At 33.2% G+C, this 27,225-nt stretch overlaps 1 protein-coding gene across 1 annotated transcript in view; it reads right to left on the minus strand.

The window, feature by feature from the left end:
• Nucleotides 1–261: 261 nt before the first annotated feature.
• The window catches only part of LOC143230561 (Na(+)/H(+) exchanger protein 7-like), a 94,774-nt gene continuing 67,810 nt past the window's right edge, over nt 262–27,225 (minus strand). Inside the window, exons 16-26 of the mRNA XM_076464329.1 lie at nt 23,012–23,088; nt 21,383–21,511; nt 20,822–20,911; nt 20,489–20,554; nt 19,977–20,077; nt 18,873–18,941; nt 16,891–16,979; nt 15,137–15,166; nt 13,908–13,937; nt 6,023–6,162; nt 262–2,902 (exon numbers count right to left, since the gene is read on the minus strand). Coding sequence (XP_076320444.1) covers nt 2,378–2,902; nt 6,023–6,162; nt 13,908–13,937; nt 15,137–15,166; nt 16,891–16,979; nt 18,873–18,941; nt 19,977–20,077; nt 20,489–20,554; nt 20,822–20,911; nt 21,383–21,511; nt 23,012–23,088 — 1,346 coding nt within the window. The 3' untranslated portion in view covers nt 262–2,377. The remainder of the gene's footprint in view (nt 2,903–6,022; nt 6,163–13,907; nt 13,938–15,136; nt 15,167–16,890; nt 16,980–18,872; nt 18,942–19,976; nt 20,078–20,488; nt 20,555–20,821; nt 20,912–21,382; nt 21,512–23,011; nt 23,089–27,225) is intronic.

The raw sequence follows: 27,225 nt of genomic DNA on the forward strand, positions 1-27,225 counted from the left end.
GTAACGCATACCAGGCAGAAGTTGATATGAATGTTATTCATTTACCAGTGTTTACTCTTTCATAGTACTGCTGTATTTGTTTTTACATGTAATATTTTATGAAGAAACATTTCATTTACCTCTCATAGATTTTAAAATGTGCAATGGAAAGAATTTCTCATATACTCTTAAATTGATCAAATGTTTTTTATTTAATATCCTCACCACTAATCTTGTACAATCAATACATTTATTTAATGTCTTCATCACTAATCTTGTACAATCAATACATTTATTTAATGTCCTCATCACTAATCTTGTACTATCAATACATGTATTTTATGTCCTCATCACTAATCTTGTACTATCAATACATGTATTTTATGTCCTCATCACTAATCTTGTACTATCAATACATTTATTTAATGTTCTCATCACTAATCTTGTATTTTAATTTTATTTTTGAAACTAGTAAATCTAAGTCTCCATCAGAAGATAACTGCAAGGTCTAAATATTTTATATTCAACAAGTATTGAAACTGTACACCAACAGCATAATAAGAATTATAGCAAGGCTAGAAATAAGACAAATTTTACAGTAATAAACATAATAAATAGGTACTTCAACTAAAATATTTTAAACACTATGATCAGGAGAAGCAGGTAAAATTTTTATTTTCTGGTAATAAACATATTGTTCAAACTCCTGATTCCTCTTTAATATGTAAAATAAATGTATTAATAACTGAAACAAAATGTAATGGAAGCTTTATTTACAGTCTGTTCAAATTGTCTTTCAATACAACCAAAATAATCCTTTTTTTTCTTAATACTTTTAACCAACTGTAACCATTTATTACAAAATTTACTCATTTCATTAATGGTTAAACTTCTGAAAAACTTGCTAAATAGTTTATCTGAAATTTCTACTTGCTAATATTATTTAATTAGTTTCAAAGATACTTGAAGTAATGAATAACCTTAATTTATAGCAACTTTCAATAGCCCAATAAATAAATAAGTATTCATCCTTACTTTCTATAGTGGATACTCACAAAAGATAACCTATCTGATAATTCCATTTTCTCCTGCAAAAGAATTTTGCAATCTCTATGATTGTATTCCTAAATAATTCTATGTTTCTATACAACATTCTTTAAATACTACCTAATTTCTTTTACCTGGGATTTATAGAAATAATATAGCTCATGTTATACAAGAAAATACAGTTTCATATTATAACATTGTCTACCTTGACACCAAAGCACAAGGCAGTTAGTCTAGCATTACGGTTCATATTTCAAAGCTCAAAAATGTCTTTGTTTGACATTCTATTCAATGGCGCTACAAACATCCTTTTATTTTGCAAATACAGATAAACAGCTTAAACATGAGAAGCAATTTTCTTCACAACCTGTGATCTGTTTCCAAGTAACAGGACAGTGGGCCATAGAAGCAGCTCATGACCTGCGATCTGTTTCGAAATAACATAGGACAGTAGGCCAGTGAAGTAGCTCACAACCTGTGATTGGTTTCCCAGTAACACAGGACAGCAGGCCAGTGAAGCAGTTCACAACCTGCGATCTGTTTCCCAGTAACACAGGACAGCAGGCCAGTGAAGCAGCTCATGACCTGTGATCTGTTTCCAAGTAAAACAGGACAGCGGGCCAGTGAAGCAGCTCATGACCTGTGATCTGTTTCCAAGTAACACAGGACAGCGGGCCAGTGAAGCAGCTCACGACCTGTGATCTGTTTCCAAGTAACACATGACAGCAGGCCAGTGAAGTAGCTCACGACCTGTGATCAGTTTCCCAGTAACACAGGACAGCGGGCCAGTGAAGTAGCTCACGACCTGTGATCGATTTCCCAGTAACACAGGACAGCGGGCCAGTGAAGCAGTTCACGAACTGTGATCTGTTTCCAAAAAACACAGGACAGTGAGCCAGTGAAGCAGCTCTCTGTTCATCCACCTGTCAGTACCTCTACTCTGATGATCTATTTCGTTTTTAACACATGGGTATCAGATATTTTTAGTCTATAAATATTATCCACTGAAATATAACCTTTAAAAGTGATTTAACATAAAGAATAATTTTCACTTTTCAACACAAGTAAAAAGAAAACAATGAGGAAGTTAAATTTAAAAATAACAACTAAGGAAATAAAACTTATGTGAGAAGTTTACATGTTTTGTGGAATTTTTACCCACACATTATTAAAACTTTGAAATGGGCTTCTAGTAAAACTTAAAATTAATAACAGTTTTATTTGTATGAAAGCCAAGCAAAAAGAAATTAAATGGTTGTTTGGTCAACAGATTATTTAATGCTGTTATTGAGTAATTTATTTCTACATCAAGAGGGTTATTCTTCGGTTTTTGCTGGAGAGACAGGGGTCACTAAATGGACTCTTTTGCTGATGTGGTCCTTGTAATCCAAACTGCTGCATCTTGATTCTCTAATTCTTCTCTGATGCTCTCTAAACTTCCCACCTGCAGGGATTCATTTACAATGTCTGCAGGTCCCTCATATTTTTCAAACTGTGTATTGTCGTCACCTGTCTCTGGTGATGAGAGACCAACTGATACAGATTTTACATGGTCAGAATTCAACCTACCACTCGTAATTGACTGTTGTTTTTGTGTTCGCTTTAGAAATATGTTTGTAGCGCTGTCATACAACAGATTCCCTGTAAACAATCTTGGAGCAGTGTAAGGTCGTTGTTCAAGGTTGCTACAACATGCAGTATCTTGTTCACTTGTATTATGGTTATAATCGTCGTTGAATGACAAAGTTTTAGCATTTATTTCCCTGCTAATGGCAGAAAGAGTGAGTCGATTAGTTCGCATTCTCCTTGCATGCATATGAGATGCCAACTCCTGTTTATCATCTTCAATGAGATCTCGATTATACTTCTGATGGTACTGTAGGAAAAAGAAACAACATAGTAATACTTATGTACAGGTGTACGAAACTAGAAGAATACACAAATATTTCATTGTTGTTGTTTTATCCAGAAATGAAAATGTGCAGAACAAAGAAAGTAAATCTTTTCATTGGGAAATTTGTTATTAAGCACAAAGTTAAAGCTACACAAAGAGATATCTGTGCTTTGTAAGTCTGCAGACATACCATGTCACTGGAGGGCCCTTCTCATTGGATGAGCTTTATATGAATGTTTAAACATCAAAAAGTTGTATAAGTTATCAATAAAGTAGCCAGGTGGTTAGGGCGGTCGATTTGTAAACTGAGGATGGCATGTTTGAATTCTGTCACACTAAACGTGCTCACCCTTTAAACTGTGGGGTCATAATAAGATGACAGTTAATCCTATTATTTGTTGGTAAAAGAGTAGCCCAAGAGTTGGCAGTGGGTGGTAAAGACTAATCACCTTCCTTCTAGCCTTACACTGCTAAATCAGGGACAGCTAGTGCAGATAGTCTTCGTGTAGCTTTGCACAAAATTGAAAACACATCAAATTTATTTATAAATAAAGTAAAATTCACATATGTCTTTACACACTGTTTAAGCTACTGTAACCAAATTGTGTCTCATGAAGATTCCAGCACTGGAGATGACAGCTCGAATTAATTAAGCCCTTAAACAGTGTGTGCAGAAAAATGTCTTTGCATTTTAATTTAAGAAAATAAAATAACTACTGAGCATCATTTGTTGAATTACAAAGCCATTTTAAGACATTTTAGGTATATTTTTTTCATAATGATATGTCATTACAGTGATATATATCTATGAGTTCTAACATTTTTCCAAAAATGTAACAAGTGATATTTGATTTTAATCTCTTACAGAGTTTGTGATCCAGCATCAGTTTTAATGAAAAGTGTTTATAACAATGTTTTAGCTAGACTCCATATTTTATACAACACTGTCGAGAGGTTTCTGCTAAATACCAAAAATAAATAGACCAGTATTATATATGTTGGTATTTATATGTTGTTTTCTGAGAGAACTATAAGCTGCATGGAGAAGCACGATGCATCATTTCATTATAGGTAATGATATCCAATAAGGTTTCAAGTTGCATAGTTGCCTGTGCCAATCCAGAATAGACCTTTACAGTAACCAAAGGAGACTGTGCTTATCTTGTTTTCCACACTGGGTAGTTCCTGAATCTAAACTTGGACAATGAGATAATAACAAAAGGTCTTAAACAAGACCTTCTGATCCAATTGTTATCCTCCCAACATTATTTCCATTTTAACTTGAACAATGAGATAATAACAAAAGGTCTTAAACAAGACCATGTGATTGAAAAGTTTTCTTAATTTCATTTTAATCTCAAAGACAAAAACGTTTCAACTTAAAACATCAAGATCAACAAAAATCAAAATTATATTGCAACTGCCTTCATAATTAAGTTACATCCATAAAATTTCACAATATATTCAGTGGGCAAGGTTAATTTGAGTTCAAAAAAAATCTTGAAAATGTTAATGAAAGTAGAAGAGCTGTCTAGCAAGTTAATAGACCAGAAATCTTATGTTTTAGGTTTCTTCCCTTTGCAGTGACACATACAAAGAAGAAATAAGAATATAAGACAAAAACTAAGGATATGGAATTGGTGCTAGAGTAACAACATGAAAAACTGTAAAGTCCTGGCTACAGCTCAAGATTAGGAAATCAGAAAATATTAAGAAATTACTCTAAATCCAAATACACCAACCAACTTCTGATAGAGACCAAGGCTTAGCAATCAGCAACATTTGGACATTCATTCTACTCTACTGTACATAAAATTACAAAACACAGTGACAAACCACAAGCCATTTCCAGCATAAATATCAAGACATTGTTATACTCGAGAAACAAGGAAATTATTATAAATGTAAAACCTAAATATGAGCATATTACGTTAATTTACTTGCTCAATACCCTTATGGATAACTGTACTTTTTAAATTATTAGTTATCCATTCTTCATTTTTGGTACATTCTTTTGACTTATGGTGGGTAAAGGTTCATACTGCAACAATCTACTAGTCGTTCAAGGTCAACTGAATACAGATAAACTCTGATACAAATTATATTTAAAACAAATTTTAATGAAAACTGAATATGAGAATTATTTTTCTGGCAAAATAAAACCATCGCATGAACCATTGCTTTCAAGTGCAATTTTGTCTTTTATACTAAACATCAGAGAAAAAAATACTTCAACCAACAAAATCTGGAATGATTACACAAGAATCAAATTTATTCCAGATAAATCTCATTATGTTACAAATGAGAAACATTTTCTTTAAACTGTCTTATATCATATCTTTTAGCTACTACAGAGAAATAATATCATAAGAAATAATATTAGGGTTTTGAGAGAAAGTAGGGGGACTAAGCCTATTTTCCTTAAATTGAATTCATTCTTCAGTTATATAAATTAATCATCACTTACAGGTCCAGCATGGCCAGGTGGTTAGAGCGCTTGACTCATAATCTGAGGGTTGCAGATTTGAATCCCCATCACACCAAATATGCTTGCCCTTTCAACCATCAGAGTGTTATAATGTGATGGTCAATCCCATTATTTCTTGGTGAAAGAGTTGGCAATGGGTGGTGAAAACTATCTGCCTTTCCTCTAGTCTTACGCTGCTAAATTAGGAATGGTTAGCACTGATAGCCGTTGTGTAGCTTTGTGCGAAATTCAGAAAACAAACATCTCTTACAAATGTAATAATAGTTCTTAGAAAAGCAATTTGCAGCCAATAGGCTCAAAATTTAAACTCTACTAATGCTAGACTTAACGTGGTTCCATAGCATGGTAGGAAAAATGACAGTTTCTGAGTACTTCCAGTTGTTTCCAACAGTTTCTTCTAGACTTTGAGAGAATTAAAAATCAAAATTACTTCCAAGAAAGGCTGGTTAATACTTATAAATGTGAGTAATCCAAGACTTTATAAATTGATTATGCAATAATTTATTTTTACAAACATTTCTTCACAGGACTGAAACACGTGTAATAAATATGTTTGTTAGCTAATGATAGACATTACAAACCTGGGTGTACCAAATAAATGTTTTTCATGTTACCTTATTGTATGAATTATCTTGGAGTGCCCTGTGTAAAACATTAGAAGGATTATCTCCTGTTCTGGTTAACTTCAACAGTGATGAGACTGACTGACTTTTCTCCTTTACAGGCTGGCTTTCAGTATCCTCCTGGTCGATTTCTATTGTATATAAAGAAATAAATAAAAGTCATTTGTGTTTACTCTATTTTATTGACATAAATTTACAAATAAAGCTATATAACTTGTACAGTTTGATAGACTCAGATAAAATTATTTTTAGATACAAAAAAAATAAACTATAGGATAGATGTTTCAACCTCTTTATGGCCATTGCTAAAATTATAAACAGAGAATTAGGTATGTGGAAGGTGTAAGTGGATAAGGCTCCACTGAATACTTCTGGATATGTGCCAGTCTTCTTGATCTTTATTAAAATAAAGTAAAATGACCGTCAGTTGATATCGTTTTTCTTCTTTCACATTTTAAAAGATATATTTTATTTTCTTGTATTACTTAACTGATATAAAAAGTTATACATTTCCTATACTGAGAATGTATTTCTGCTAGGTATTTGCTCCTCCCACAAGATTAGCTATTCTTGTTCATTGCTGCCCTCTATATGCAAACTTTTTTATACATGCCACAAGCCTTCTGCATCCCCTATTAAAATCAAATGATTACAATGCATCTTTAATGCAAATCATCATGTGTCACTTCTTTATCAATAACAGCACAGCACACTCTATATGACACTTGACTCCCTCTATGCATCTGTACCAAACTGTCACTTCAAAGTTTGGCAGACAATGGAAGCACTGGAAGTGACTGGAAAGAAAGGGTAGGGAATGTGAGTGGAGGGAATTACCGATGAGAAATGTTTTTTCACTATGGAAAAATTATAACTTCTGACATGGTACTTCCCTCCTATCACAAGATTAGCTAGAATCCTACATTTATTAGGAAGAGGGGCTTAGTGGGAAGAACAGATATTAATCCCCCCTCTAAAAGTGTTTGAAGGATACATTTGTAGATGAGAGAGTCAGATACAAAGATCTGAAGAAGAGAATTACACCACTTTTGCTCACTTGTGGAATGTGTATGATATTGGCAGGAAAGGAGAGGATCACATCTGAATGAGAGAGAATGTGATAGGAAAATGAACCTAACCAAAGAAAGATATAGTAACTCAATCCTACAGTAAGTAAAATGAGAATGTGTTCCATGGTGTAGAGTGGCTAGGGTTTGGCAGACTGTACTTGGTGAGTTAATTACATCCAAAACATCCTTACAGGGTCCTGATATCTGCAGGAAGGTAGAATGAGGATCATATCATCCTCATGTCAAACTCAAGAACTGGGGAATTGAAAACCACTCCAATTCCTGGGTACTATACAAGATTAGCTCTGAATTATAAATCCAAGAATTTTATATCTGGTAGAGAAGGAAGTCTGTTGAATACAATTAATGCCTGTAACTGTAAAACAAGTCGGGACCATCCAAAGGGCAATAACATCCATGCAATAAGAGAGAATGAAGGAGAGCTAAGGGATAGAACCAGAACAATCTCATGCATTCCTGCTGTGACCCACAATACAGAAGGAGGAAATCAAGGGAGGAAGATAGACAATCCAAAACCTATGTGAGGACTTGTGTTGATTAGTTCAATTAAAATCCAAAACCAGCCCACTGACACTCACAGGACAAAAACACAAGGAAATAGATTCAAACAAAGGTAAAGTAAGGGAATGGAGGACCACATTAATATCCCAATATGTAAGTGGAGGTTGATGAATCCCAAAGGAAAGGATTAGCATGGTAAGGATTGGTGAGAGAAATTCCCTGCAGTTAATGAGAAACTGCCCAATAATCTGAATTGAAGGAAACCAAAGACTTTAAAGTGAAAAGCCACATGAGAAACTCAAACACCAGCAACAGTAGGACAAGCAGGAGGTCATCTCCAAGCCTGGGCCAATGTGTGAAAGATCTTCCACTTTTGCTGATATGCTCATGGAGGAAGGACTGATGGATTCAGCCAAATGAAAAGCTACACAGTGGGAAAAACCACATCTCCTCACCAAGGACTAGACAAATGCCAGGGCTGAAGATGGAGGATGTGTAGTGTGGAATACAGAAATGGTGAATGAGGCTGACGAAGGAGGTAGGGTAATAGAGGAAATGTAACAGAAGGGAGTAATTGTACTGTAATGGGTGAGCTGGCTAGTATAAAGTGATCAGAAAAATCTAACATGGATAAAGGAAACTACCCAATGAAACAACTGGATAGGAAAATAAACATATACAAATTTGTGAGAGATCCAATGTATGAAAACAGAGGGATCTTAACTCTGCCATCTTGGTGATTAATATAAACCACCATCATTGATCTCTCACTGGGTAATTACCAGCCAATATCTAGCAATGGGTAGAAAGTGATCTAAAACCCAATGAATGGCTAGGAGCTCTAAGATATTGATATGTAAAGACCATTCATTCACAGACCAACAACCAGAAGCCTCTAATGAGAATGCTCTGGACGAGGATGAGGAAGTGGGACATCTGCCTATGTGCGAGTCTTGTCCAACCACCAAAGGATATCATCTACAAGGGAAGGAGGAAGTGTTGTAGAGCCATCCAAGGGATTCCAAAGAAGTTTCCATTGATTGTGTAGAATCCACTGAAGGGAGCACATTTGTACATTGCTGAGGGATATTAGTGGTTTCATAGAAGACTACATCCCCAAAAGTGATAAAACCTTGCAAGCAGAAAGTGAGGGAGTAAACAGGGTGTGGCAAACTGATAATTCCATAGAATGAAGTTAGGGAGGAGAAGGCTGGGCCAGATTGAGGTAAGTGTTTATAAAAGACACCCAAATGCACAAGATCCAGTTTGATCTACCAGCCTGCTCAAGCAGCTTTGAGATGGAGCTGACAAGTATGACTGACCAATTTCTGTTCATAATGGGCCAGAAGTAGCCAGTCATTCATGTAAAAATGGAAATGTAGCCCCAGAACCTAAGAATGAAGAACAAAAGCTCTCACCATCTGATAAAAACATATGGAGCAGAAGCCAGCCCTAAAGGTAGGATGCAATATTGGTGCATCATCCCTTGATGGATAAACTAAAGATAAGAATAAGAATGTTCTGAGAATGGAAATATGCAAATAAGCATTGAAAACATCTACCTTGGTCATCCATAGTGCAAGAGAAAATGCCAAATGAGGAACCATTAGAATAAGGTAGGAATCCACAGTAAAACATGGGAGATGAACAAACTGATTGAGATGGGACAGACTGATGACAGACCTCCCATCCTCAGTCTTTTTGATAACATCAATGAGACAGGAGTAAGACCCTGGTGAATCATGTGGAACAGGTTCAATATTACTTCTGATAGACACTGGCAAGTTATGTCAGCCAGAGGAGAAGGGAAGGAAATAGGTACCTGAGGCATGAAATGGAATTTCAAGGCCCTCTAAAAAAATCTGAAGAACATAATGTTTTGGGACAACATTGGATCTACTGTTCCCATTCTTTAAACTAAATTAAAATAATTTTAAAAAAGTCTTAAAGCCAGCCTTTATCATTCATATACTTATCAAGAACTGAAAAATTGGTGATGAAAGAATGCCACTGATGAACAAAGGCTAGAAGTTCACACCAGGAACTGCTGGAGGAGTATTGTGCATCATTGAGAAAAATAATGAGTTATAGCACTGCAAGAAGTGATGATAGGTAAAGTTTGGAAACGGGAAGGATGAAAAACTAGAATTGGCATCACACTTGCTTCTAATTGAGAAAAACAAGCTATCAGATGGGAAAGGGTAGATTGATGCTGAACAAATGTCACTCAAAAACTCCAATGACTCTAGGACCATGTCAATAATGAAACATCTTAAAAACAGAGCCATAAGCAGATCCTGAATATAAGGAGTAGGTAAGAGGTTCTAGATAAAACAGAATCACAACTTAAAAGGCCCAAACAACAGATAAACTACTACATTTGTAAAGCTAAAACTGAAGAGGAAAAATGATCCAACATGAAGGTAAGAAGGAAGAGGATGTCTCCAGAATATCTCACAGGATTTCTATGAAGATGTGGAGAAAGGAGGTGAAATGTGGAAAAGTACTGTAAAAAGAGTCATGAGGATAAGATGTAGGTGGGAAATTGAGCTTGTATGATACAAATGATAGATTTGGGGCCTTTCCCCAAAATGGGTAAAACAGAACCCAACAGTTTTTGGTCAAGATATGTACAGTCAGCCCTGTGATATGTGAGGGCAGATTAATCCAAAGCTTGTGAGGGATGAAGTAAATGAGCATCATTGCTCAACTGAGAGGCAAATTATTTATTATAAACTTGAATGTCAGGGGAACCAAATAGGGTTGGGAAGTATATTCATGCAGTAATGAAGGATGTGGGTCATAAGATATAGAAGCAAGGGATAAAAGATCACATTTCTGAGAAATAAAATGAAAAAAAAAAAAGTAAGGCTGAATAGAATCATCAGGAATGGCATAGGAAGGCACTACAAATTCAGGAGATGGAACCAAAGTCCTTGTCAGTCTTCCCAGGTTCCACAGGTTAAGGAGGAGATGAGAGAATGTCTGTTGATATAGGTTGACCCATACAATGTTCCATCTACCTGTGAATAAACACAGCCAAAGCTACCAACTGGCTGCCATTAACTGAAGTCCATGGTAAAGTACCTGTCGAATGTGAGACACTCAATTTGGTGACCTTAACTTTGCAATACATATTTTATCAGTCAACAAAAGCATTTGAAGTAAAAAGTAAATGCACCTATAATAAGGGTAATTGAACCTGAATGCTTTAAAAAAAACCCAAAAAACTGGGTATGGTAAAGTAAACCACTTTAAGAACTAATTCAAATTCAGATACTAATCAAGATGAAAGAAGAAAGCCATCTGAATGCAAGTATTGCCAAATAAGAAGTGATAGTCTTGTAGAGATGCACAGAGAGAGTCAAATGTATCATGTAAGTAAGTATACTATGCTCCTATTGGTAGAGAAGTCACACATGATAATTTGTATAAAAGACACATTGGAGACATTTGATTCCAAGAGGGGAGATGCAGAAGGCATGTCACATGCATAATAGAAAAGTTTGAATATAGAGGGCAGTAATGAACAATAACTAATCTTGTGAGGAAGAGAGTACCATATTAGCATACGTATTCTGCATAATGGACATAACCTTTTTTTGCAGTAGGTGAGAATCAATGAACATAAATAACAAATTTCAGTGGCATAAGCCATCCATATATTCAAGGCAACAGTATGCAACATATTCATGAAGGATATCTATCTGGAAATGAGGTCAAAAGGATAAGAGTTTACCAAGGTAAAAGTTTCCAGCCATACCTCCTGTTAAATCATTGCACACTTCAAGTACTTGAAGAATGAAATGGTTATTTAAAGTTACTCTGTACTTAGACAACTGTTAAATTGTCAATACACGGTGCCTTTAGATTTCTGTGTGACTAGGTTGGTGAAATGGGCACTTTGAAACCAGTGTCCTCATACACTATGCTTATTAAGGAAATCCTGCAGGAAGGAGTAAGTGTGTTTTAAATATTTCAGCCTTATTTTGGAGCAATCTGCAATGGAAGCTATGCTGCAAGTAGATCATGACTCAGAATGTGGCAACATGGACTGTAACATGTTGACACTCCAAAATAATATTAATATAACATACTCAACTCTCTGTTATACAATTCATGAACTTAGAATAAAATTTCTTAGAAGTTGGAAGGATACAATATTCAAAATACAAAATTATATTCCTAGAGGAATGTTAGCTGTAGATTTCTAGTGAACTAATTTAAATAAAAATCTTTGTGCAAAAATATCCAGACCAGTAGCAAGTGATAATCATTGAATATATCACAAAACAAACATGTTTGTCAAAACCTTAAAAGAATTAATTCTACAAACAATTAAATAAATTGTACATAATGCACTTTAATGTTGACTAAAATGCTCTAATAACTGATTAAACCTAAAAAATCAAGACTACATACACTAGGTATCTGTATTGGTACCATATCAAAACATCATTCACTCACTCCAGAAGACAAGTTTTATTCTTTAGAGAATTTTGTACATAATTTTATGACTTAAAAAAAGCAAAAATATAACACTAAATATTTCTTATGCTGAAAATTTAAGAATAAAAATTGCACTATGTCATGGTAATAACTACTTTTCCCTGCATGCAAAGATCTTAATGAAGAGAGGCTACTGTAATTCATACAAAGTGTAGGAACACACTGAAACATGCCAAAAGAGTCAGACAATCTATATATATATATATAATTAAAAGAGTAATACGTGTACACACTTAGTAAGCTTTATAAACTTGCATATGAACAATGTTAGGAACTGGGTAAGTGTAGATCGTACCATGTATTGCAAAGATATTTGAGGAATGGATCTGTCATCTCTCAATGCCTCATCTCAGACAGCAGTGTTTATGTTAATTTCTACATTTGTTTATAGACACAGGGTACTAGTACTGTTACACTGACGAGTTCTAACACTTGCCCCGAATAACCAGGTTTTGAAAGCATCGTAAGATCTGGTGGTTATTTCTAGCAAAGTCAACTGATTTGTCTCTTCTTTTTTTTTTTAAATGAGGTCACTTAACTCAGTATATTTTGTACAAGAGGGTGGGTATCACATGTTGTGAAATAGGTTTAACTTCACAGTCACTGAGGCACCTTGTGTGGCAATCAGCTTCATTCAAAACTCTGCATACATAACCTCACATGTGAATAATCAAGGTAGGTCACTTAACTCAGTATATTTTGTACAAGAGGGTGGGTATCACATGTTGTGAAATAGGTTTAACTTCACAGTCACTGAAGCACCCTGTGTGACAATCAGCTTCATTCAAAACTCTGCATACATAACCTCACATGTGAATAATCAAGGTAGGTCACTTACCTGTTTTAATTACTTTAAATACACAGCACTGACTTTATAAATAGTGTGTATTCAAATACAAAAAACCACAACTGAAACACAAGTCCCCCCCTTCAGTAAGACTTGCGATAAATAGAGGAAAATTACTATGGTTACACAACTGTGTTAAAAATCAACGAAACAACAAAACTACATAATAATAAGACTTAATAATTTTCTATATGTATAGTATCCAGTAACATTCTTCCTGCTGTAAAATATGTAAACAGCCATTTAAGAAATGTATAATTCAAAGTATTATCAGTCATACTGTAAGGAAACATTACAACATGAACTACTGGTTAACAATCATGCTTTGATAGCTTATGTGTTATGTATCATATCCTTTTTTTCCTTTCTTATAGACAAACTACATTGGGCTATCTGCTGTTTCTATGATTTTACAATTGTAAACCAAAAGACTTGTAGATGTCCCACCAGGGGACCACATCATATGATATAATTGTTTGTACATCAGAAAAGAGGTATTAAATTATAACTTTGACAAATTTATCTCTCTTGAACATTTTGAAACTGCTCAATATTTGAGTCAATTTTAAACTAAAACATTTCACACCCAATTTATTGTAAAATATTATGATATTTTGGACCAAAAAAAAGGTTATAGTTTTGAAGTTTGTGCAAAGATAAACTAAGGTTATCTGCACTAGCCATTCCTAATTTAGCAGTGAAAGACTAGTGGGAAGACAACTAGTCACCACCATCTTTTATAAACTCTTGGGCTATGCTTTTATCAATGAATAGTGGGATTTATCATCACTTTATAACACCTCAATGGCTTAAAGGGCAAGCATGTTTGGTGGGATGAAAAGACCAAGAAAAGCTCAGCACAGCATACAAAAAAAACAACAAAAAACGTGCATTGAACCAGAAACTCAGGTGTAATTTCCCAACTCACCTGTTAACAGGACTTGAAAATTTCTTGTGGCTTTAAAGCAAAACAGTGGAAACATAAATGAAAAAACAGAAACATATAAAACACATTAATTGCAACAGAAAAATAAAACGTACAACACTAAAAAAAATTCATTTCATTAACACAAAAAGTGTCAAAGTAAACATAAAAATTAAGTTCAATAATTTAAATTTTTTCAAGTTTATTAAAATGGTTTATACTTATATTTTAATAAACAAACAAGAAAGAAAAACCAACAAAAGGAAAGATTTATATTTAAATCCCTCTGAATACAAACATTTTTATGCATTTAAAAAATTTTTTTGGGTGATGCACTTTGATTTATTCTTGGTTTGTTTTTGTTGAGGAAGTTACCCTATAACAAAAAATACATTTCTTTACATAAATATACCTAAGAGTTTTATTATTTCTTTGTAAATGGGCTACTTTAACAAGTTCTTTGGCTTCAAGTATTGGGAAAAAATTTATCACCAAATGATAAGCTATTTAAGGCTTGCTACTAAACAAATAAGACAGGGATGGAAGTGTATATATCACTTGATCAGCTAATGCTCACACAGCAGACTAAACCATCTCAATTTTATATGGTGAATAAAATCCCCACATTACTGGCTTTCCAACATTGTCTATCAAAAACTTGGTGATTCTATAGAATCTCAGTTTCATCATTATACCTTTCCTTTAGTTAACTTTAAAATACTTCTCTTATGACCATTTTATAATAGACTAACATTTTATGATTAGAAATTCTGGTTTTGCAAGTGAGGAGGCCAATAATGTATGGATCTTATTCTCAGTGTAAAACTGAGATTATTTAGTCTGCTATGTGATCGTTAGCTGGGTCAAGTGATGCTCATTTCAATCTGTTTTGTTTAGTTATCGAAAATTACATTGTTGTATTTTTTTAGTTACCTAATTATTAGATTGATTTTAAGATAATTTTAGAAAACCCTGTAGACCAAGTTATCCACATCTTAACTATAAGTAAACACATCTACTAGTAATCTTCATTCTCTGTGAACAATAATCTTAAGTTACATAGTTCTATACAAGTAAACAAACCTATGAGTTACTTTGTTTCTCTCTAATTATAAGGATAAAAACTGTACAGTTTCTCTCTGACTAAAAGTAAATACAAGGATTAATTCAACATTCTAATACCACTATGATCCTAAAACAGAAACTACCATTTATTCACAGATCATACTCACCACTAAGATGAACTTTAGTTCTTCTGAAGCCTACAATAAAAGTAAAATGGAAAGACTTTAAATATCATTTAAAGATTTTGACATTTTAACGTAGAACTGTTTTTTAAGCTTTCTTCGTTATGTGGGTAAATTTTTCAAATTCCTTGTGATCATCATATTGCAGTTGTTAGTTTGTTTATTTCATCTTCAAGGAATATGCAAGTTTAATTTTCAAATTCATATAAGGTGCCCTAAACTAATAGTAGTCCTAATGCAAATATGATTTTGTATAATATGTTGCTTCATTTGTATTCTTTCACTATAGCAGCAGTATTGATTCCCCACAAAGAACTGTTCTTCATTAGTATTGAAGCTTTCTCTACACAGTTTCAAAGCCATTAAGACAGGTTGTACATGGTTTCAAAATAGAATCCTTTGTTTTGTAACACTCAAAAATTAATTGTATAACATTTTTAAGGCTATTACTCTCAGTTACAAAATTTATTCATTTTGATATAAGTACATGCACTGCACACAAAACAAGCATCTAATATTTAAAACTTACCTGAGATAATTCAATGGGATATCTGACTTCACTTCTTTGTTTTCTCTTGAAATTATAGTTAGGAAAACCTTTTAAACAAGTAACAGAACCATTGTCATATTTTTATTTCAAGTTGGTTAAAGGCAGAAATAGAGGTAAATGTCAGAAAGACCCCTGAATTTGTCCATAAACTTCTGTGAAAGCATGTTGTCCTGCTGAAGATGTGCTTAATGATTTTGCCAAGTTATCTGCTACTCATATAACCACAAGACAACTTTAAAATTCCACTGGGATGCACTGTATGTGAAGGTAAGGCATATAAATTGATATGGAGCCACAGAAAAGAAGGTTGTTATGTGTAATAGCTTGTGTAATACAACATACACATACAGACTGACTAAGTAGCACATGTGCAGCAAAAGATTCGAAACACATTAACAGTATGATATGTCCATACGAGAAAGAAGATTGTTAAATCTCAACAAGAAAGCAAATTGCATAGAGGAGAAGCAATTATTGTGTTCTGATTAACCTTAGTCCCCTGATTAACCTTAGTCCCCCCTCCCAAACAAAACCAACTAAAACAGTACCAAAGGTCCAACACAATTTACACTGCATTCAGGATAGAAAGCACTAACTATTCATTAGGTGACAGAAAGTTGCATTATTGTATAGATGTTAGAAGAAAGCAAAAGAACACAGAATTCAGAATAACTGAATTTCATTTATGCACCGAGGCAACATACACTTCCCACATATCTGTTAAATAATAATATAAATAAAAGTACTTCTTAGAATGATAATTTATTTGGAATATCTTTATGTCTTTAAATTAAACTCAGTGTTCCTTTCTGCATTATGCAAGGTGTGTTCCAGTAGCTATACCATGTCTGGACTGAAAATCTGAGGTCCCAGTATTTAAGTCCTGTTGACACAATATCATGATCCATACTCTGGGACAGCAAGTGTGTTCTGCAAGTCATTGTCAAACCCAAATATTCGACTAGCATAGCTCAAGAATTAGAGGTAGATTCTATCAACTTGCTATGTTCCATCTAGATTTTCAGTTTAAAACTGAGATAGCCCCTACGTGAAACTTAGTACGAAACTCTCAAACAGGTATATATATAAAAAAATCGTTTTAATATTTGGATCTCAGACATATGTTATTCATTTCAGGAAACTTTGTCTTTCACACAAAAAACAAATCAATTTTACTTGTATACAGTACCTTTCATTTTGGAAAACAATTTTGTACTTTTGTTTGATGTGTTTATTATATCATCACCCACAGTATACGATATATCTTCGTCAATAGCTCTGAAAGAAAAAATGTGTCATGAAACTTAGGATAGGAAACTTTCTACCAATGGCATCTATACTGTTTGTAGTTTAAGAAAGATAAATATATAAATATATAACTGAAACACCTGTTACAAAAACAAAAAACTTTTATGAACAAATATAAACAACTAATATATAAATGTATTATTTTTAATGCTATTCTTAGCCCTATATTCATTCACACCTGGGTTGTTTTTTGTTTAAAATCCTAAAGTTTGTGAACAATCTCACAAACAGATGGAAACATTTGAGGTTATTGCTTTTCCTGGTAGCTTTCTAAAACTGCTGACAGAGTACACACCTAGTTTCTCCAATTTCTTCTCCAGCTATGCTGAGAAGAACACAGTTTCTTCTGACTTAGGGAACAAAACACCCCACAGTACTAAACCAAGGTATGCTTCACCAGATTATCTATTACTTATCATTTACAATCCAATACGTTTTCAAGCTCATATGTGCCAAACATGAAACAGTATTTGCCTCAGTAAAAGTTTTCTGAGTGTTAGGTTTTTATCTGGGCAGGTTCATGTTTTGTTTTTTTATTAAACTGAAGACAGATGGCAACAGTGAAGGTGAGAAAATTAGGCAGATGTTGACTGAATGCCCTAATCATAGTGAACCTGAGGATGAATCAGAGTGAATAAAATCAGCTTGAAGACAGTAAAATCACAGTCAAGTTCTAATGAATGCTTTCAGTATCAAACTATAGAACCAGATACAAATTGTTCAGAGTAGGCAGTTAGCTTATATTAAATGTAAGACATTTTCATTGGTGTTGGCCAACAAATGATGTTTTTAGTTTAAAATAATTCACATAGAGATGCTAAAAAAATCTTAGTATATCTTTTAATAATGTAAATTGTTGTAAATAAAAGAGATATCAAGCATCAATATATAATATTAATGCATTCTCAAAATAGCTGGTATAGGTATTAACACTTATTAAAATAAAGTACAGAACAATGTTTGAACCTTCTTAGGTCATCTTAATCTGAAAATGACCTATCCTGAGAATACATTTTATTTCAAGTGGGTTTCTCATCATTGCAAACATCTAATATTTTCAATAATTCTTTCATTAACATTATCAAAACATAAGACAAATGAATCTAATCAAACTTAATACATTTTTTTTAATACATGTTTTTTTATGTGGGGTGTGGCACAACTCCATAGTTCAAAGATTGTTCCATTGGGCAAGGGCACTAATGCAGGATTAAATGTAAAATGACTGTTTTAAATAATTTAAAATGTATGACCTATAAATGTTTTATTGTACACTAGTAGCAAAAAGGTGACTCCTCTGAACAATCGAATTAATGCAAGATATGAATGTACTGTGTTTGTTTGTATCAGACAGAAAGCATTTCTTTCTTCTGCAATTTCAGACTTGAATAGATACAACATTCTTTATAAGTTCAACAATAAAGATTACTTTTACTTCTCTGGGGCATATGATGATAATTTTCTGTACAAGTTTAGTGCAATAAAGATTACTTTTACTTTTCTGGGACGTGTGATTATAATTTTCTGTACAAGTTTAGTGAAACAAGTTAAACTGACAACATATTTATAACATCTCCTAATAGTAATAATAGTTAGAGAAATGTACCAGTATTGTAACAGGAGTACCAACTCACTGACTGCCCAGTTTGTGCTAGAAGATCAACATACTAATTTAGTAAACAAGCTCTATATTGGTACTTTAACAATTAGACCAACCAGCTGATTTAACATGTGAAACAGTACCAGCATTAGAATCAATATACTGATTTGCTGGCTCGGTATAAGCTTCCTATCAGTATGTTAACTGGTATCCTGATGTGATGGTATAAGACTGGTGTCAATATAAATAAAACATTAACTCACTGATTCAACATAAGAGGCTGTTTGTCCTCCAAGGCTGTAGCAGGTCCATACAAGTGTGCAAAATGGTCACTGAAAACCACAAAAGATATCAGTGTTAAAAAAAAATAAACTGTATATGTGATTCAAAAAAACACAAAAGTTCACAAATACAGTAATTTACTTGTTTTTTTCAGTAATTTATCATTTCCATTCTAACCCCATCCTTCAATAAAGGCAAATCACGTGCAAATAAACCATGCTTTACTAAATTATTTCTTATTAAAAAAAATTATTTTTTGTGGTTTGTCATGAAACCAATAAGAGAGTCCAGGCTGTTTGTCATGCATATTATGTAACTGTGTACACATTTTACTTAATTATTAAGCTTCCACTTGAGAGACTAATACAATAACTGTAAAAAATCTAGCCACAATGTAGTAATTCAACACCGACCTGTTTTGAGATCTCATGAACCTCTGCTGTCAACTGGTCTAATTTTTTGGAACAATATCGTATGCAAAAAAACAAAACAAAAAAAACCTTTATGTAATTTAAAACTACAGTAGCAGCAATGTTAAGAGTTAGAGAGGTTCTAACTTTAATTATTATGTTGTTTCATCTCTTAGTATCAGGCCATCATCATCATCAACTTTTCAAAATGGTTATTTCTATAATTACGTAAACATTTAAAAAATGACACAATGAAACTTTTCAGAGGTGAACCATTCAATTTGTCCCTTATTTATATTCTCTATGGAATTATTGACTTTAGGTAAGACTAAAATGGTTTAGTCTGTTTGCTTGTTTAAAGTTAAGCACAAAGTTACATGATAGACTTTCTATGCTTAGCTCACCACTGGCATTGAAACCTGATTTCTAGCATCACAAGCCCACAGACATACCACTGTACCACTGGGGAACAGAATGGTTTGGACATATAATACAATGTTCTTTCAGTATTTCTCAGTGCATAAGAAAAAGAAAATGCCCAATTGGAAGTCTAAAGCTGTATCACACATAACATTTGAATATCAAACTGGTACTGTGCACAACCAGAGTGTTGGAACATATTAATTTGTTAAAACTAATACTAACTACATAGAATTTAATACCATTTGTACTTACGCAAGGACTGTCTTTGTGTACACTCGAGTCAAGCTATTATCAGTTTTGGTGTGTTGGAGCCATTTCTTGAAGTAGCGATCATCATAGTAACAAAAGGTTTTCTAAAAATAAATTAGGATAAAATGAAAATGTATTTTTTTTTACATAAAATAGCCAAAAATACATGTTTATTATTTTTATAATGTTTCATGCTCAAGGCATTCTTCCAGAAGTTTGTTTACAAAAGTGGTCACTGAAAATGATTACATTATATTTGTCTGTATGTCTAACTCGTTTTATTGACCAACTATTTCATTAGATGCCTAATAAAATATTGAATGTAAGACCTTTCTGGACACTTTAACCATTCCATATCTAGATAATAGATTCCCAATCTATAAAACTGCTTCAGGAGCTTGAATTTAGCTATCAAATAGTATACGAGTTACATAACTGGCATTTTTATGTCCGAAAGAACTGTGATGAAATTGATGAATTGTCTGCCAAATGTCCATAATAACATAAAACCTTACCTTCCAGTAATTCTCACTATGATCTCCAGTTACTTCCTCTATTCCAGCCATCATGTTGTCAATTACCTGAAAGATTAATTTTATCTATTGTTTGTACAAACATCTTGTGATATCCCAATATACTACTGTGTTAGAAACTTAGTTAACTACAAATTCATAACTTTAGACAAAAAATACAAACAGAGCCTAAAGAAAAAATGTTTGCTTTACCAGGAAAGCAAGAATTTTTACACTGTTTAATCACTGTTACATCATTAACATATTAATTATATTTTTTAAACTTAAGGCTATATTTATATCTATAAAAAAACAGTTTAATAATCCAAAACTTACCTTAGTGTTAACTTCCTGAAACAGTCTACAATTTTCTTTTTTTTTTGTTTCTATTTTCAAAAGATTAACAAGAGGTTTGACAGTGCTACCCTATAGAGGGAAACGCAATAATGAAAACACAAACTATCAACATAAAAACACAGTCTCATCAAGACTGAAACCCAAGATATCTGACTTATTCAACCAGTGTTCTCCCTTATTGATATTTATGAAAGGATTAATTCTATGCCCCCCTCAAATTCTTACCAGTATAATAAGGAGGATACATAAAAATCATAAGATACAGATTGATTGGTTCACAACATAATGGCAGGGTTAACTGTCACTAGTTTCTTTTATTTTCTCAAAATATTAGGAGTAACTGGAAAGCAAAAAATGATTTTAAACTCCATAAGGGTGAAGTTTGGCTTTTTTATTCATTATTGGTAAATTTTTAATTCCTAAAAATTTAACTTTCATACTTGTAGTAAAGAAGGGATCACCTGATATAGTAAACTTTATAATATTGTAAGCAATAAATAGTTGATATTTTCAAAAAATACATACAAATACAAAACTTACCTGAATAAAAACGGTAAATAGGACCAAAACAAGTGTAGCTGTGATGAATAAGGACTTGTTGGGAACAGTTGTTTTGTCCAACATAATAACCAGGGAAAATGCCATGGCCCCACGGAGCCCTCCATATGCCTGTTATACACATGTAAATTATCAAAAAATTGTCATCCATAAATAATAACACTGAATAACGAGCACTCAGCCTTTAATAGTTACAAGTATGCATTAAACTAAAGAAAAATTATTCATTCATGATCAGTTGGGGAAGAATGTATTTCTGATAATGAACACAAGAGGGCTGATTTTATTATTAATCAACTCAATGGACCTGGCAGAAAATATAGCTAGAAAAAGTAAAGTGGGCTAATACTTTGACAATTAACTATTAAGAGGCAAAGGTTTGGTAATTAACTAAAGAGGACTGAAACCCTCACAGATGACTAATAGGGCTGACTCCTTAATAATTAATTAAAAGGGACTTAATTCTTGATAGCAAACTGCAGAGGACTTGTGTTTTAATAGTTAGCTACAGGGGGGTAAATCCTTAATAGTTACTGATAATGGCAAACTCCTTAATAGTTAACTTATAAAGGTTTGCTTTTTTGATAGTTAATTACAGTTAATTCCCATGGAACATTTATTATGTCACTTTTCATATATACATTCTACAAATTACTTATATCTGCTTTAGACTATTGAATCAAACTACAGAATCTTGAAGAACATACAATATTTGATCTGTAAACTTTTACAGTACGTGATGCCCAAGATGTTACCCATTAAATATTTATGTTTCACCAACTTCTGTTTCACACACTGTAGATGTCCCATAAACAATCAAGATCTTATGTGTCATAAATCAGTTACCTCAATAAGCTTGGCACAGAAGTGTATCACATAAAGTAAGGTTGATGTGATATAACACATTCCTTACAGGAAACCAGTTTACCAAAGAATAATATGATGGAATATCATTAGTCTCAAAGTGCTATCATTCATATATCACTACTAAATGTTATGTTCCACCTGCTAAACAACTGATATAAACAACATTTCATTTAAAACTATATTTTGTAGTCCAGAGAGCCTGATACACCTTGGTATTGAGCCAAACTTTCCAAGATGGTGATTTACAGAGCAAAAAGTAAGTTGAAATTCTAACACTGAAATCCAGTACTAGATCACTATAGAATATCTGTATTAAGTTTTGTTTTAATGTAGCATCATACTTATAACTCACTAAAGATTCTCAAAGATATATACAATGTATCATTCCCACAAACATAGGTTTATCAAACACATGTCATAATTTCTATACTTGTAGTGTAGTAAGTGCCCAAAACACAAACATAAATTGAACAAATACATGCCATAATTTCTAGACTTGTAGTGTAGTAATGCCTAAAACACAAACATGAATTTAACGAATACGTGTCATAATTTCTCGACCTGTAGTATAGACAGTGCTCAAAAAATAAATATGATTTATGAAATAAATGCCATGATTCATAATTTTTGAATTGTAGAATAGTAAGTGCTCAAAACAAAAACTTGTCAGATAACAGTATTTACCAACCTCTCATGCAATAAGTGTTTTATTTACACATGGAATATTTAAATAACCCACTTTACCATAACAAACTGCTCTCTACTATTGATGTTATGCAGTCTTTGAAAGTAATTGGCTAGGAAAGTTAGTGTGTAAACACCTGTAAGGACAGATTAAAAAATCACTTATAATCATATGATAAAGACTAAATGAATATATAATGCAGACAAAACAAAAACTCAATTTATAGTGAAGTATTTACAAAAAAACATTCTGTTACATGTATGAGTGATAGACTGCAATTTAAAAACATTAACTAAAAACAACTATACTGCATTTTAAATCAGAATATATTCTAACATCCACTCAGTGGTAGCTTTGTTAATTGTTAATAGCAATTAAAATGATATATTAAGATATAAAGGCAAGTGAGTTATAGTAATGAACATGTCCAAATCTGTTACAACTATCCTTACTTTAAATCTACCACTTTATTTAAACAAGAATGTTCATTGCACAGGCATACATGTGTATAACAATAATATACTAAGAACGAATATAAAAATAAAGCAAAAGAAACAAACCAGTAACAATGACTTAAAGCTAACCCTTATCATTCAAATATTTACTAAGCTTTTCCTTAAACTCCCTTAAATTTACTGCATCCACCAGATCTGTTTGTTTTGTTTGTTTTTTGAATTTTGCACAAAGCTACTCGAGGGCTATCTGTGCTCGCCATCCCTAATTTAGTAGTCTAAGACTAGAGGGAAGGCAGCTAGTAATCACCACCCACCGCCAACTCTTGGGCTACTCTTTTACCAACGAATAGTGGGATTGACCTTCACATCATAACGCCCCAATGGCTGAAAGGGCGAGCATGTTTGGCATGACGGGGATGCGAACCCGCAACCCTCAGATTACCAGTCGCACGCCTTAACACGCTTGGCCATGCCGGTCCCCACCAGATCTGAAGGAAACTAATTCTAAAGGTCAAACACCCTGTTAGATATCCCCCTCTATAACTTTTTTTTCAAGAGAAAACAATTTCAGAGTTCTACACCAGTCCTTGTACAACAATCTTTCCATCCAAAATATCATCCTAGTAGCCCTCCTCTCAACTATTTCCAACAATTCAATGTCCTTCATAAGAAAGGAAGCCCAAACCTAAACACAGTAATCTAAATTTAGCCTATCAGAGACTTATATATACAATGAAATTATAAATGCTTTACATTTGTATGACTTTCTTGAATGTTTGGATGACTTAAGAGACTTGTTAACTAGAATACCAAGATCCTTTTCATCCACAATATTGTTAAGGTTATTTCCATCCAAATTATATACACAATTCAAATTATGATAACCCACATGCAGTATCTTGAATTTATTATAACTAAAAGCCATTCATCATAAACTTGTCCAACTAATTAAGTAATATAGATCCTTTTGTAAAGCAGCAGTGTCTTCTTAGCAGTTAGCATCACCCAAATCCTTGATATCAACAGCACATTTAAATACTATATTGACCATTTCTTTACCTATGTCACTGATAAAAATAAAAAAAAAGAATAAGGCTTGAGTCTGAGCCTGTGGTACACCACTAGTGACATTAATCCATTTATAATAACCCCCCTACTTTCTTCCATCCAGCTACTTTTTTTATCCTATTTACTAACTTTCCCCCACACAAAAAGAAACATTTTTTACAAACTTTTCATGTGACAACTATTAAAATTCCTTCTAAACATTCAGATACACTAAACTAAATACACACCCTTAAAAGCACTAAGCTCTTCAAACAATATTCAAAACATTTATAAGACAATATCTTCCCTAAATGAAACCATGTTGAATACCCGAAAAAATTCTAAACTTTGTTAATTGACTTTGCAAAGCATCTTTTATCAGTTTTAAAACGTTTCTCATCATGATGTAAGACTAATAGATCTATAGTTAGTTTCTTTGAAAATAGAAGTAGCATTAGCTAACTTCCAATTTTCTGACATCTGTCTACTGTTCTAGGACTTACAAAAAACAATAGTAATAGTTCACATATCCAATCCTTAACCTCCTTCAAAACTCTTGAGGAACATATTACCTAATCTAGAAGACTTATCACTCTTTAAACTTCCCAACATTTTCATAACTAGTTGAGAATTAATGTGGTCATTGCATTCAAATATCTTTAAATCTAGCATCTATTGAAGATTAGAAATATTGTTTACATTTTCATTAGTTAAAAATACAGAAAAAAGTAGAATTAATAGCCCACCCATCTTTTTCTAAAATCAGAAACAAGTTTTTCTTTGTCATTCATCAAAGGCCCTAATCCAGTCCTAACATCTTGCTTACTCTGAATGAATTTAAAGAAATCTTTAATACTAATTTTCACATTTTAAGCTAATCATTTTACATATGCCTGTTTTGATTTCCTAATGTCCTGTTTGACTAACTCCATTTGACCTTCTATAACATTCTATAATTCCAATCAAAGTAGGCAATTTAAACTTCTTAAATTTATACCTTGGGTTCGTTGTGAGCCAATCTAATCTTTTACTTGCATCCACCCTTTGTCTGGTTCATTTAGTTTTAGAAAAAGCTACTTGATCCCCTGCTGTTCAAGTGATAGCCTACAGGAAAGGCAACTAGTTAACACCACTGCAACCAATTCCAGGGCTACTTTTGTTTTTATATTGTCAAAACATAGTGTGACTAACCCTCACATAATACCATTCAAATGGCTGGATGTGCAAGTGTATTTAGCAATGGGCTTTAGTCTTGCAATGTTTAGGCTGCAAGTTTTTCTCTCTTTCTCTCTGACCAACAGTCCACATATGATTGAACCTAAACTATACTACTATAAATATCATATTATACAATAGTTTTCTGAGAGAAATTACTTGTTTCTGTAAGAAGTGAGGCTTTATTTATACATGCACCTGCATCAAGCTTAAAATGAACGTGATTAAAACCATATATGGATTTTTGAAAGTTACAATTTATATCACTTCAGGTAAACACTAGAATTAATTGAAAACTATAGACTTATTCATCAGAAAACAAAAGTTAAAATACATAAAGTTTCAAACCAAAAGCCAACTAATTCATCCATGACAGACACTGCAGAAAGGCAGAGCTCCTGAGTTTTTGGGTAAATATGTTTGCAGTTTTAAATTTATCATGATGCCTTATCCTTTAGAATTTTACTATAGACACCAGAAAACTTAAGTTACCAACCTTTCAAAAGAATCTTCTTGAGCTTAAACAGTACAAGAAGGGAAACTACAACACTTAAAACATTGAACATATTTGCCCATACTGAATAAGAAATTCTAAATAATGATCATCTAAGGCCAAATGTTTTGAGACATATCAGCTCTTTTTCCTCATAACATAAAAAGTATCATGATTAGAATAATGAAAATATGGTATGTTATAAATATTATACTAATATACATCTACATAAATTTTTATATAAATCGAATGACAAATAAACTGTTTATAAACAAATAACCAAACATAGGAGGGGTAGAAAGTGTTCGTGCTTTACTTTAATGGTCAGTTGTGTGGCCTTTCAGGTGAATTACTTGGCGCAACCTCTCCTCATAGCCCTCCATGATCGTTTGACAGTACTCGACTGGTATTTACTTCCATTCTTCTTTACAGAAGACCTCCAACTCGTGCAATTTTTTCGAATGATGCTGATGAACTCTGGTCTTCAACTCATGCCAAACGTTTTCAATTGGATTGAGATCGGGTGACTGCAATGGCCACTCCAGAATGCTTATATGGTTCCTCTGCAACCAGAATTGCACATATTTCGATGTGTGCTTTGGGTCATTGTTGTGCTGGAAGATCCAGCAATGCCCAAGCTGCAAGTTCCAAGCATCACTCTTGATATAAGTGCCTAATATATCAACGTACTCTTCTTTTTTCATGATTCCATTGAAGGCTGCTTACACCAGAAGAGCTGAAGGAACCCCATAGCATGATCGAGACACTTCCGTGTTTAACTGTAGGGACGGTGTTCTTTGGAAGATTTCGTTCCACCTTCTTACATAAATTATAGCAAATACCATTGTAGCTGAAAAGCTCGATTTTAGTCTCATCTGACCAAAGAATACTCTACCAATAGGTAAATGGTTTATCTACATGCTTTCTTGCATACCTCAATCGTGCTTCTAAATGAACAGGCTTTAAATATGGAGTTCTATGAGGACAGCATGCTTTGAACCCAGAAGAGCATAACATGTTCGTAACTGTAGAGATGTTTACTTCAACCCCAGTTTCCCTTACC

This window comes from Tachypleus tridentatus, chromosome 10 (assembly GCF_004210375.1).
Source record: "Tachypleus tridentatus isolate NWPU-2018 chromosome 10, ASM421037v1, whole genome shotgun sequence".
NCBI lineage: Eukaryota > Metazoa > Arthropoda > Merostomata > Xiphosura > Limulidae > Tachypleus > Tachypleus tridentatus.